The sequence below is a fragment of the Penaeus japonicus genome, unplaced genomic scaffold (assembly GCF_977035675.1).
Source record: "Penaeus japonicus unplaced genomic scaffold, GWHDUDI00000001_assembly GWHDUDI00000036, whole genome shotgun sequence".
Taxonomy (NCBI): Eukaryota; Metazoa; Arthropoda; class Malacostraca; order Decapoda; family Penaeidae; genus Penaeus; species Penaeus japonicus.
The window spans coordinates 2599485-2614484 of record NW_028234438.1 but is presented as its reverse complement, the minus strand read 5'-3'; the positions used below and the strand labels follow the sequence as shown (position 1 = coordinate 2614484).

Here is a 15000-nt window from a genome sequence, read left to right as displayed (position 1 = left end):
GTCATTCACTTTCCATACAGGAGCGTTCGTGACGTCACACATACCGTAGCCAATTAACACCCGATCGGTAGACAGCGCGGCGCCGAGAGATTTTACATATGAAGCCATTATGAACAACACCTAAATCATCCTCCGACTAATTGCAATGTGAGCATAGTCAGAGGACGAATATCTATTCTTCTTTATCCTTCATTTTACTTGGTTTAAAATGAAGCATCTTTAGTGAGACTTCAATTTGAAAGCTTTCCCGGGACTTTGCTGTATCTAATGCGCTTGTTCGTGAAAATACAAGGAGGACCTTTTTTCGAATCCAGGTTAGAGTTCCTATAACTTATCATACGCGATTTCCGAAACGATTTTATAAATGCGGAATCTGCTCTTGATTATTTTTTCACATATTGAACAAGAAAATCAAGACCAGGCCATTGAGAAGAACCGTTTAGCCAAAATGTGATTTCCTTTCCGATGCAGAAGACTCCCAGGCGGAGAGCCACTCCTTTCCTCGAGACGATAAGGAAACTCCTCGTATCCTAAGCGTCGGGAAATAAAAAAGTGGGAAATTACTCAAATTAAATAGATTATGACGAGTATAGAGCGAACGGTAGTAAGGGCATCGGGTAACTATCTGAATTGATCATGGCGAGTAGAGCGATTGCTAGTTATAGCATCTGTCTCTTTATAGAATATTTCGTCACGATAAATCTAATATAACAGTGAGGTATGCGACGATATGCTTCGTAAACTCGAAGCTTAAAACGACACTCTGCGCTTGCATGGGTGTGTGACGTCACCTATAGCCGTTCCATTAGTCCGTGTGAGATTGGTAGCTCGTGACGACATAGCGCGGCCATTTTGTTTCTTTAAAAATCATTCGAAATCGCTAGAGCAAGGAAGTCGTAGACACATTTAGGCGTGGCATGGCGGCGCCCGGAAGAGGCTTTATAAGTGGCAGCAATGTTCAAAAGGCATCAGTGTAAGCTACGTGACAGGGCATTGCAGGTAAGATTCCCTTAGAATGGACTCCATCATAGAAGTATTTTACATATAAATACATACATATATTTTTTATTTTCTAAATAGTATATATACAAAATTTTTTTTTTTTTTTTTTTTTTTTTTTTTTTTTTTTTTTTTTTTTTTTTTTTTATATATATATATAATTTTCGATACCACAAAATCATTGGGGACTAATTTAATGGCATCTGTTTCAGTCAAAATGATAACCAAAATGCGTGAAAATCGTGCACTGCAAATACCAATCATATCCTGCAATGAAAGAAAATAGGCCATTTATCTCATAAAAGTTACAGGCCCCATCAAACTCAGTATAATAAAGTTACAATGATAAAAAAAAAAAAAAAAAAAAAAAAAAAAAAATGGTCCTGCTTGAAAATTCCACCATGCAAATTGATCAACAAAGGTGTCGGTCTCTTTATTAAATGAAATGTCACATAGGTTCAACTCATTAACACATTCATCATACTAATTTCGGAATTATATTTTTACATTTTCCTTTCTTAATTACCCCTTCAAGGAGACTCCTTCATCGGTCATTCAGTTTAAGATAATTAGGTGGAGATAATTAGCATATTAGCTATTAGCTTATCATACCATGTTGCCGATATTGCTCTCTTGCTTCAAATGCATTAGTTCACTGACCAATATTCCTGCAAAGTCGCCTTGTTGCATAACTTGCAATATGCACGTTCATAGAGGTGGTCTTATATATATGAAAATAATGCAATCTCTTTTATTTTGTATGTTTTTTTTTATTTTATTGTTTTTCAAGTATTAGCTGTTTAATATCGTATTAGATTTAATTTGTATAGATTGTGGCATTAGGAAAGGATATGAATTTCATTATTGTTATTAGTATTAATTATAGTGTCATCACCGTTATCACTACCAGTTATATTACTACTATCATTTTCATTACTATCATATATAATTATCATTAATCTTATCGTTGTTACTACTATTAACACTTTTATTATTATTAGTTGTAGCATAAATGATATTATGAATGTCATTTCTATCATCATTATTATCTTTATTCATGTTACTATCACTGTCATTTTTATCATTACTATTATCATTAGAATTATCATCCTTATTTTCATCATCATTGTTGTTATCATTATGATCATTGTTATTATCATTATCATTATTGTTATTATTATTGTTGCTGTTGGCATCATCATTAATATTACTATCACTATTATTACATCGTTATCATCATCATGTATCATATATCTCCACATCGTATATCATATATCTTCATGATATAAAATCTTATCAACATCACGGAACTCTCTTAATTAACTGATCTGCTCTTTGATTAGAAGGATCATCGTCATGCAATGAAATCATGCACTTCCAGCCTCGTTATGCCTTTACACCAATTCTCCTCCAATGCTGATTTAGTTCAAGGTAATTAGGTCAGAATGATTAGCTAATCGGGCATCAGATTAGCGTGCTTCAAATCCGCCAGGTATAAAGGTTTGGGTTTATTAGTACGTCGAAGAGTTGGTGGTTGGACACGTGTGCGGGTGGATGTGTCGCCGCAGATTTGCTGAAGATTTCAGATTTTCGGTGTGGTTCGTTTCGTGTCCTTGAGGAATGTGTGCAGTTCTAAGAAACGTATTTAAAAGAGTGTATTTTATTGGTATATTACGTCCATTCCGGTTGGAAAGGTTGCGAAATGTTAATATCCAGGAATGGTTTGCGATTTGAGTGTCGTACTTTTTTTTGTTTGTATTTTTTTTTTTTCTGGGAGATAAGGAATGCTTTTAGTTCTGAAGAGCGTATCTAACCAAGGGCATCTCATTAACATGTCACGAAATATTAACGGTCAAATAGTTTGAATAGACTGCGATTAAATAAAATTACCGTAGTTGAAAAGAAAAAAAAAAGAAAAACAAAAAACCTGACCTTGTTTATTTGGGTTAGTTAAGGAGTGTATACAATTCATAGGAACATATCTTATCAGTGTATTTAGTAAATATTAGTATCCAGTTTGAATATGTTACGATTCAAATACCGATTATATTCGTTACGTCGTGCTGTTTATTTTGACTAGTTTGGGAATGTTTGTAGTTCTGAGGAACATGTTTAGTTCAAATATATCTTACAGGTATGGCAGAAAATAATAGGGATTAATTGGCGTGGTAAGTTTGCGATTCAAATATTAAATATTTTTCCTGCACTAAAAAAGAACAAAAATAATTGATTAAAGGATCTAAGTACCATATTTCAACAAGTATAGATGTCTTTGAAACGTTCAGAATTTTTATGTCTATTTTGCGAGTCAATATATTTTCCGGCATTTGATTAAAAAAAAAATAATAATAAATCATGTACATACCTTCCACTCCATTTCTATTTTCTAAATCACATGGAATGAAATGGTCAAATCATATCGAGTGCATCGCCGTTATCAACAATAATAATTCGATGCCCCAAAAAGATAATAATAATGTTGTATTATTATTGCCACATTCACATAAAAGTGTGAATTTCTATATACCTTTAGTTCGATGACAATAGTTTTTTTTTATTATGGAAGCAGTCATTTCCAATATTGTAGCTCATAAGCGGAAAAGGTCCTCTGCCAAGAATTAATTTGTGAATAAGTTACGCTTCACTTCATTTATCAACAGTCGCATTTGCATTCGTACTCAAATAATATTGAAAATCTCATTTCGCATGAACATCTGAATATGCAAATACCGAAAAAACAACAACGACAGATTCGAATCTTTATTAGTCAAAACTACAACGTTTACTACAAGCTCATTTTACGGCTGAAAGTACACGACACATGATTAGTAATATTTATCTCCGCCTGCCTTCAGTTAAAGCGCCTACTGACTGTAATAAGGAGTTCAATTAGACAATGCGATGGGTCTCTCTGCTAATCAACTTTATAAAGTGTGTTTATTTTAATCACAGTAATTAGCTAGAATAATTTCGGCAGTTCAGTTAGAATGTTCTTGGTATCTCTACTCTAGTTCACTCCTTTTGCGTAGAACTTATTCACTTTATTCACATGATTTACAGATGAATGAATGTTGAAAGAGACATGCTTTGCCTATGGATAATCTAAACACGTAGAACCTGGTGAATTACATGAGTTTATATCAAGCAGAAGGACGTTTATGTTTATATATTTAGTACCATCGAGCAGTTGCCAAAACGTGACCAAATTATATTTCTTATTTCACCCTGCTAATATAGAAATTAATAAGGCAATTTAGATTCCCGCTAGAGAAGATAGTATTACCTCCTCAATGCAATACCTGGCTGCGTCTACACGTGCCCTTAATAATAACAAACATTTCTCATCTGACGCAAAGGTTCAGCAATCATCCCTCAAGAAATATCTCCTTATTCGTCTATCGAGCCACCTCCTCTCCCACTCGCTCCTATCCCACTCTTATTTTTCTGTATTGCCTCTCGGATATATTCAACCTTTATTGTATTTTATTGGGTTTATTTTATTTATTTATTTTTTTTTTTTTTTATTTACCCACTGGATTTTTTTTTTTTGCCGGTTGGCCTTTCATCCCATTCCTTTAAGTACTGTTGTCTCAGTGACTCCTCTATAGAACGTAATAGTAAACACACATCCAGATCTTAGCTTATTTATCTTTAATTTCTTAGCTTGTCTAATTTCGCGACGGCTCTAATTCTCGACATTAATATCACTTCTGTCTGCCTGCCTCTTCATGGTAGATGTCGAAGGTCTACGATCGCTTCCATAAGCCCACAATGCTTTTAAAATAGTCTCATTCATCGGGTGGTTTATGTCTATCCGAGAAGGTATATATATCTCATGTTGCTGTTATATATCTTGATATGATTATTGATCTATGATTTTTCTCGAATTAACTCCATGATACTGGAAAATCTGCACTTAATACGGTCTGTCGCTGATTTAAATTCCGTTCACAGATATTTATATCTGTATCTGATCCTCTGATACAGGCTTATCATTTCCCTAAGTTTACGGGGATGTTATACTCTTTTTTTCTGTGTGATTTTTCATAAGTTCTAGGGATTTTGGTCAAAGGTCTTCTCAAGATCTAAAAAGGTAATGTATTCTTCTTCTTTCTAGAGCCTTTTTTCAGTTTTTTTCTTTTCTTTTCTTTTCTTTTCTTTTCTTTTTTCCTTTTTTTTTCTTTTTCTTTTTCTTTTTTTTTATAGATCGGCTGTACCTTTACCAGTTGTAAAATCATGCTCTCACGTTCCCAGGCTTTGGTCTATTCAGTCCCTTAATCTGCTTTTAATAATTATTTCACTAATTTTCATGTATATGTAAAGATTTTCCTCTATAATCTTCCCATATGTTCGTATCCGCTTTCTTATCTATTAAACGTAGGATCGGATTTCTCCAATTCTCAGGTTCTGTTCTCTCTACATATACTTTGCTAAATTGCATATCTAATCACTTTGTATTTGTCTCTCGTGGACTTTTATAAGCATTTTGCCATGAATTTCGTCTTCTTATGATGCTTTGTCATTCGTTTTCAAAGCGTTTTTTTTTTTTTCTGTCATTTTATTTTCCATCATATAATGGCTTTTGGTCTTATTGGTTCTGTTTCATATTCCGGGTATAAGAGTTCTTTTAAATAATCCTTCTACTGTTAATCACCTTTTGAGTCATTCAGTGATTTAGATCCCTTTGCAACTGTGCAATTGTATTATGTGGTTTACTCCTTTCTTTACTCTTGCAGTGTTGAAAGTTAGCTTTTTTGTACCCTGTGCACCTTTTTTTCGATTTCACCATTTGTTATTGACTTTACCGTTCCACAATTGATCATATTTTTTAAAAAGTGAAGTTATGAGTTACATATTTATCAGTATATATGGTGTTATTCTGTATTCTACTTGTAAAACAACGAAAATATAATAACATAAAGAAAAATATCAAATACGTATCTCTTTAATTTTTATCTATATATATATATAATATATATATATATATATATATATATATATATATATATATATATATATATATTTTTTTTTTTTTTTTTTTTTTTTTTTTTTTTTTTTTCCACTGGGGCAACGTTTAAGGCAACTGACATTTGAAGTCCAGCTAGTAGAAGAACCACCCGGTAAATCCCAATATGACCTAAAACTAGTCGTTAAGAAAACTCAAATATGAAAAAATGCCGCTTTTAGCTAAAACCATTCTTATGACTCTGGAATTCCTTGATTCTCGAAGGCTGTAAAAATGTGTTCCATGGCGATCCCTTCCCTTAACAGTTAATAAAAAAATAAGTTAAGTGCAACACATCATACGTATTGCAAACACCTTGAGTTGCTGTTAGCGTCAGGAAACCTAGACACTCAGATTCAGTCTATCCATCCTGGCCGCCATTTTGTATTGTTTTGAAAACCGAACGAATTTGTTGACTTGTGGAAGGTCCAGATGAACTTGCAAACAGAAATTAACTGTTCCTTTTGGTGGTCTGCAAATAAGAAACTATTAAGTTCCCGAAACTGATATGGTAGATGTTTAATAGTTGGGATTCACGTGGTATAATTCCGATTGTGGGTTGCGTCTGGTGTGAATTCCTAGAGAAATTAATGATGATGATATTGCTAATGATAAGGACAGTAGTTATAATGATAATGATGATAACACTAATAACATATGAATGACAATGGTAACCATAGTAATAATTATATTAAGATTAACATGTAAACAATATAAGGTAAAGCATGTGAATTGCAATAGGTATATGAAATTCCAATAATGATGATGACAGTAATTACAATAATAATAAAGATGATGATAATAATAAGAAATAGTGATAACAAAGATTATGATAATAATAATAATAATAAGAAAAAATATAATCGTAATAAAGAGATAAAATAAACACAAACAGTAAGATAAAGCAAGATTGCGAAAGAGTGAAAAAAAAAAATGTACGAAATAAGCAGAATAACCCCTTTTACGAATACTAACACAAATACATTACAGGAAAAAAAAAATAAAGAAGACTCCTCAAATTCCTCTTAAAGCAAGTAGAAGTTCCCAAGCCGACGAAACTCAGAGGATAGAACATTGAACAAAAGAACGCAGAGATGAAGAAAAGTGAACACACTGAACACAAAGAAGAAGAAGCAAAACAGAAAAACGGAACACCACTCTCCGACCCTGAAACGCTGACAGGTAAAACAGGTCGTGATTTATTGCAAGAAGCGTTTATTGCATTGCAAAATCCTACCACTACGATTAATTCGGTACCCCCGTTACTCATTAGAGCCAAAGTAGGTCAGATCGTATAATTTGTCCGCCCTGTACATATGTTTATTAATTGTTATGATGTACGGTTTCATTGACACATGAGAGATATGTGTTTGTGTGTGTTTGTCTGTTTGTTTGTTTGTGTGTGTTTATGTGTGTCTGTTTGTGTGTGTTTGTTTGTTTGTGTGTTTGTTTGTTTGTGTGTGTTTGTTTGTTTGTGTGTGTGTTTGTTTGTGTGTGCGTTTGTTTATGTGTGTGTGTGTTTGTTTGTTTGTGTATGCGTGTGTGTGTTTGTTTGTGTGTGTGTGTTTGTTTGTGTATGTGTGTGTGCGCTTGTTTGTTTGTGCGTGTGTATGTGTTCACGTACTTTGAATTGCAACAGTCAAGGCAGAGATTTCGACATTCTCCCTTTGAGGAAATATTTGATCTTTTGCTTAACTGATTCACTTTCATTTTCGTATGCAGGGGAGCTATACGTGTATGTGAATAGCATATGAGTCACAGCTAATGTTCAATCTCAAAATGTTAACAGATTGACTGCAATTTGGCTTTGAAGTCTCACTCACTCATTCATTCATTCGTTCGTTCATTCATTCACTCACTTACTCAGTCACTCACTTAACCTCTCATTCTCTCAGTCACTCACTCATTTACTCACCCACTGACTCACTTACTCTCACTCATTCACTCACTCACCTACTCTCTCATTCTCTCACTCATTCACTCACTTACTCACTCATTCACTCACTTACTCACTCACTTACTCTCTCATTCTCTCACTCACTCACTCACTTACACGCTCTCTCTCTCTCTCTCTCTCTCTCTCTCTCTCTCTCTCTCTCTCTCTCTCTCTCTCTCTCTCTCTCTCTCTCTCTCTTACTCTCTTACTCTCTTATTCTCTCTGTCTCTCTTACTCTTACAAACACTCACTCTCTCTCTCTCTCTCTCTCTCTCTCTCTCTCTCTCTCTCTCTCTCTCTCTCTCTCTCTCTCTCTCTCTCTCTCTCTCCTTTTCTCTCTCTCTCCTTCTCTCTCTCTCTCCTTGTCTCTCTCTCTCCTTCTCTCTCTCTCTCTCTCTCTCTCTCTCTCTCTCTCTCTCTCTTACAAACACTCTCTCTCTCTCTCTCTCTCTCTCTCTCTCTCTCTCTCTCTCTCTCTCTCTCTCTCTCTCTCTCTCTCCCTCTCCCTCTCCCTCTCTCTCTCTCTTCTCTCTTCTCTCTCTCTCTTTCTCTCTCTCTCCTCTCTCCTCTCTCTCTCTCTCTCTCTCTCTCTCTCTCTCTCTCTCTCTCTCTCTCTCTCTCTCTCTCTCTCTCTCTCTCTCTCTCTCTCTCTCTCTCTCTCTCTCTCTCTCTCTCTCTTACTCTCTCCCCTTCCTTCAGAATGCTGGGGTGCCCGACACACTCTAGCCCTGATGGGATTCCTAGGACTGGGTGTCCTGTATGCCATGAGGGTCTGCCTCTCCGTTGCCATCGTTGCCATGGTCAAAGCCGATGTTAAGGGCCTCAGCATCACCGGCAACAGATCGATAGAAGTTTGTCCGATTCCTGAGGAGGCGCAGGAGAAGGAGTTCGCGGGAAGTCAGGTGAGGGCTGTGTGGTTCTATTCGGAAGGGTCCGTGGATGTGTGTGTGTGTGTTTGTGTTTTTTTTGTGTTTGTGGTTGTGTGTGTGTGTTTGTTTGTGTATTTGTGTGTGTTTGTGTTTTGTGTGTTTGTTTGTGTTTGTGTGTGTGTATGTTTGTGTGTGTTTGTGTTTTTTTGTGTGTGTTTGTATTTGTGTGTGTTTTTTGTTTGTGTTTGTGTGTGTGTATGTTTGTGTGTGTGTGTATGTGTTTGTGTGTGTGTGTGTAAGCCACTGATTTTCGGACTATTACTATTATTTAATCGTAACACAGTCTTTGTAATACTAGTTTCTTAAGACACACTGTTCCCTAGCGACTAGCGGAAGTACTGACCTACACCTGATTCCTGCCCTGACCTTCACCTGGTCACAGCTGACACACCCACACGTGTACCGAACCGGAAGCACCATTAAAACCTCTTCTCATCTTCATTACCATTTGGTAGTATGTGTATTTTCATTGCTGTTCAGTGTCACAAGGGAACGGATCATAAGATCAAAACACTGGTTACAGTGTGTTTGTGTGTGGTGTATGTGTGATGTAAATGTTTGTATTGTAGATGATCATAATAGCGATAATGTTTATTATCATTATAAATATTATCATTATCATTGTTATTATAATTATCATTATCATTGTTATTATAATTATCATTGTTCTTATCACTATCCTTATCATAATTGTCATTATTACTATCATTATCATTATTATTCTTGGTGGTGTTATTATTATTATTGCTTCATTATCATTATCATCCTCATTACTTTCATTAATAAGGATATTGATTGTGGTTATGATGATGATCATCATCAATATCATTATCAGTGTTGGCATTATTATTATCATTATCATCATTATTATTATCATCTTTATTATTGTTGCTGTTGTTGTTATTGATGTAATAATGATAATGATGACAAAAATGATAACAGTAATGATAACGATAATAATAATAGTGATAATAGAAATAATAATGACAATAATCACCATCACCATCATTACTACCATCATCACACAACGTCTCACCACCCCTACCCCCTAACCCTTCCCCTCCCCCCTCCCCTCCCACAGGACGGCGAGTTCTCATGGGACAAGCAGACGCAGGGTGTGGTGCTCGGAAGCTTCTTTTACGGTTCCCTCTTCTCGAACTTCCTCGGGGGACGTTTGGCGGAGTACCAGGGGGGGAAGCTGGTCCTCGGGATGGGGATTCTCCTCAGCTCTCTCTTCTCCCTTCTGTCTCCCTTGTGCGTTCGGTTCTCGACGGTTCTCTTCGCTGTGGTTAGGGTTCTGCAAGGCGCGACGCTGGTGAGTTTTTTTTTTTGTTTTTTTTTTTTGTTTTTTTTGTTTTTTCGTCTTTCTTGCTTGATTTAGTTTTTCTTTTCTGTTGTTGCTTTTGTGTGGATTTGTTTGTTTTTCAATATTTTGTTCTTATCGTTTTTTTGTCGTTTTTATTCTTTGTTTTCCGTTCTTTTTACTTTTTTTCCCCTCCTTCTTCTTTCTTTTCCTCTTCCTTCCTTCCTTCTTCTACATTTTACTCATGTTTCCTGTTATTTCTCCTCCTCCTACTACTACTCTTCTTTCTCCTCGCCTTCCTCCTCCTACTCTTTCTCCTTTTCCTCCTCCACCTTCTGTTTCTCCTCTTCCTCCTCCTACCGCTCCTCCTGTTTCTCTTTATCCTCTTCCTCTACCTTCTCCTTCTTCTTCTTCTTTTCCTTATTCTTCTTTCATTGCTTGTTCTTCTTATCACTATTATCGTTCCTCTTCTTCGATTACCGTTCTTTTCCTTCTCATTTTCTTCGTCGAAAAGACTAAAGAACTTAAAATAGATAAATAATAAATAAAAGAAAAAGAACACTATATCGAAAACACAGACATCATTTCTTTCTTTATCTATTTATCTATTTCTTTATTTCTTTATTCTATCTATTTACTTATATATCTATTCGTTTATATATTTATATATTTATTTGTTTATTTATTTTATTTATTATTTATATTTTTGTCTTAAGGGTGTTGGCATCCCCGCCATGAACGTGCTGCTCGCCACTTGGATCCCGCCGATTGAGAGGTCCAAGTTCTCAACTTTTGTGTTCAACGGTAAGTAGCCAAAGGGGCTACATGTTTACATTTGTGTTGTTCTGTTGGTTTGTAGTAACATGCGGAGACTACTTTGTAAGCCTTCGTGAGAGTAAATGTTTTATAGATAAAGAGGGAGAGGGAGAGGGAGAGGGAGAGGGAGAGGGAGAGGGAGAGGGAGAGGGAGAGAGAGAGAGAGAGAGAGAGAGAGAGAGAGAGAGAGAGAGAGAGAGAGAGAGAGAGAGAGAGAGAGAAACAAACAGACAGACAGGCAGGCAGACAGACAATAGAACCACAATGAAAGCGTAAAGAGTTACAATAGCTCTGAGAGATAAATCCCTTAACCGGACCCATTTCACGCCTAAGACTCACACATAAACCTACTTTCTAACGTATCTTCTAACAACCCATCCCATACACATTTCCCGATCACCAACGGACAGTAAAAACAAGCTTCTTAATTAATGCAAATACACATTTCCCGATCACCAACGGACAGTAAAAAACAAGCTTCTTAATTAATGCAAATACACATTTCCCGATCACCAACGGACAGTAAAAAACAAGCTTCTTAATTAATCCTACTTTTAGGCCTAGACTTCGGCATCGTAATAACCATGATGCTGAGTGGGTGGCTCTGTGAGACCGGAGTCCTCGGCGGCTGGCCTTTGGTCTTCTATGTCTACGGTGGTCTTGGTCTACTGTGGTCTGTTGCCTGGTTTCTTCTGGTGAGCGACTTCCCCCAGACTCATCCTAGGATTTCGCAGGAGGAAAGGAGCTACATCGTGAGGCAGTGTGACTTAAGGAGAGGGGAGGTGAGGAAAGGGATTCGGGCGCGTTGTTGTGTTGTGTGTTTGTATTATCTGGTGTATTTACTCGTTTGTTTTGTGCGATGTTTATGTATATGTATATATATATATATATATATATATATATATATATATATATATATATATATATATATATATATATGTATGTATGTATGTATGTATGTGTGCGTGTGTGTGGGTGTGTTTGTGTATGTATATTTATATACAGAGTATCATAAAAGTGACTGCATACATTCTTTCTAAGTTTCTATCCAGTCTCTCTGAATTGATATCAATTGTTGGTTCAGTTTCTGATGTTTTTTTTACATTAATCTCTGTCTCATTTTCATCACTATTGCAACAAAATCAACATTAAATCAAAGCTATAAAGACGCAGCCTGACAAGAGGTTCTCCAACTAAAGTACAGCGGAGATTTAAAACAAGATATATTCCACTTTAGGTTCTAGTCTACGGTATTCACACGACGTTTTTCGAAATGTAAGCGCACTTCAAAACACTTGAACTAAACAAAGGCCCATTTCTGCAGAGCTCCAAGTCAGAGGACGTTGAATAAGGATAACAAATTGTTTCCGTTGCAAATTTTGGTTGATCATCAGCTCATGATACCAACATTATTTCACGCTTCTTTCCCATTACGAAAAGAATCCACGCATTTCAAACAACATTTGCTTTATTGATAAAGATCTCGTCTAGCTTTCTGGCCGAGTTAACCGCTACAATAAAAGAATTTGAAGGCGGGAAAATCTCAACAGCTGGCTTAATCATCCTTAATTTTTCCTCCGATGGCAACAGCAAGACCGTAAACGTTAATGATGACAACTACCGTTTCGGGATTGTATTCCTCCGCGAATGGCTGACATAGGTGGTATAGACTGCGTTTTTTGTTTCTTCAATCTTTCTTTCAAGGACCTCCTCCTTAATACTGTCAAGGGAGGGTCATATTTACTGGATTTTTATGGGGCTAAACTGAGAACAAAAGTTATGTAACATGACTAAGAGACTTTTACGAACTCGGCTAAGCATTGGCGCGTAAACGTTGCTGTGAGGACGGTGTAGTATCGGTATTTCTTATTCGAACGTTGCACAAAAAATGAAGCCTTATAGTTTATGTGTAACGCTTTTTATAGGTTTTGTTCTGTGTGGTTAAAAAGAAAAAAAAAGTGGTGTAGTGACTTTTGAGACACTGTATATACATATGTTTGTGTCTGTCTGTGTGTCTATGTGTGCTAAAAAATTTTTTTTCTGTTTTCTGTTAAATCCCGTACCAAAATTTCCCCTTCAGTAAACCACAATTCAAGAAGAGATGGGTATATCATCTTCCTACTTGACGTAATAGTACCAACCTAAAAAAGAAGACACAAGAACAAATACCAGTCCCATTACTTCTCAAAGAAGTAAAGAAATATCAATACCATCTTCCCCACATCCCCAGGAACGCAATAAGGAGACACATTTTTTTTTTTTTTAATCCTATAAAAAAAAAAAAAATCTTACCTTATCTCATGTCATTACAGGCGGTCCCGATTCCCTGGCGTTCCATACTGACGTCACTTCCGGTTTGGTCCATAATCATCGTCCATTTTGGGAACAATTGGGGTTCCTTTACTTTCCTTGCTGAGCTCCCTTCTTACTTCAAGAACATTCACCACTTCGACATCAAGAGTGTGAGTATGAGTGTGGGTTAGGTTAGGGTGTGTTGGAATGAACAGAAGGGAAAAGATGAGAGTTATTTGATTAAAAAAAAAGAAAAAAAAAGTAGGGCCGTTCTCAGATTTTATGGAGGTTTTTTTTTTTTTTTTTTTTTTTTTTTTTTTTGGGGGGGGGTGTATGGGACGTAAGCTTCGGGATTTGTATTGATATTGGTTGGGAAAATTTTTAAATTGGGAAAGATGTGGATTCAATCGGGACTCTGTCTGATGGATGAAGTGGATTTGTAAATGGAAACTGATGATAATGATAATGGTGAGGATTATGAAATAGGGAAATAACGATAATAATAGTAAAAATAATAACAGTAATGAAGATAGTAATAAGATTGATAACAGTAATAACGTTGACAATGATGATAATTATAAGAAAGAAGGTAATAATAGTAATGATAATGATGATGATAGGAGTAACAACAATAATGATAATGATGATGATAGCTATGATGGTACTGATGATACTGATGAAAATGATCATTAATATTTTATTATCATTATCGTCCTTATTTATTATTATCATCATTATTATCATTATCATTATTACAATTATCATCATCATAATCATTATTATCATTAATGATAAAAAGACTCGGCAATGACGGAAAAAATAAACGTTTTCTTGTCACCCATAAATACTGTAATTAGTCATGCAATCATAATAATAATTTGTTTTCTTCTTCTTCAGAGATAGATAGAGATAGACAGATAGATAGATAGATAGAGAGAGAGAGAGAGAGAGAGAGAGAGAGAGAGAAATAGATAAAGTTAGATAGATAGAGAGAGAGAGAGAGAAAGAAAGAGAAAGAGAGATAGACAGATAGAAACAAAGAGACACAAACAGACAAATAGAGACAGAGAAATATATATATCTGTGACTGTATCTCTCTCCCTGTCTGTCTTTCTATCTGTCACTCTATCTATCTCCCTATCTGTCTTTATAGCTCCGTGCTCTTCCTTCCTTCAATTATCCATTATTCCTCTTCCTCAGAACGGGCTGCTCTCCGCCCTGCCTTTCCTGACGCTGTGGATCTTCAGCGTCGTCTACAGCACCGCCATGGACAAGCTCCTCTCCTCCAGAAGGCTGTCGATTATCGCCGTCAGGAAGATCTCCATGGCCATTGGTTGGTGTCCGAAGGGGTTGTCCGAAGGGTGGGTGGGTGGGTAGTCGTGGAGGGCTTTCATGGGTACTTGTGATGGGGTATGTGGGGGGAGTGGGGGGAAGGGGGAGTGAGGGGGGGATCGGTTCGTTGTAGTGTGTGTTTGTGTGGATATCTATAACTATATATATATATATATATATATATATATATATATATATATATATATATATATATATGTGTGTGTGTGTGTGTGTTTGTGTGTGTGTGTGTGTGTGTGTGTGTATGTGTGAGTGTGTGTGCGTGTGTGTTTATGTGTGTTTGTGTGTGTGAGTGTGTGTGTGCGTGTGTATGTGTGAGTGTGTGTGCGTGTGTGTGTGTGTGTGTGTCGATGATAATAACGATAATCAT

General features: G+C 36.1%; 1 protein-coding gene across 2 annotated transcripts in view; it reads left to right on the top strand.

The window, feature by feature from the left end:
• The first annotated feature begins 909 nt into the window (after positions 1-909).
• Positions 910-15000, top strand: part of LOC122264007 (sialin) — a 16692-nt gene continuing 2601 nt past the window's right edge. The window contains exons 1-7 of one of the 2 annotated variants that reach the window (XM_086531734.1): positions 910-999; positions 8640-8842; positions 9951-10184; positions 10889-10976; positions 11547-11770; positions 13301-13450; positions 14481-14613. In XM_086531734.1, the coding sequence (XP_086387860.1) occupies positions 8672-8842; positions 9951-10184; positions 10889-10976; positions 11547-11770; positions 13301-13450; positions 14481-14613 (1000 nt within the window). In that variant the 5' untranslated portion in view covers positions 910-999; positions 8640-8671. Of the gene's footprint in view, positions 1000-6994; positions 7187-8639; positions 8843-9950; positions 10185-10888; positions 10977-11546; positions 11771-13300; positions 13451-14480; positions 14614-15000 lie in introns of those variants that run through there. The other variant, XM_043032628.2, reaches the window with a different exon arrangement.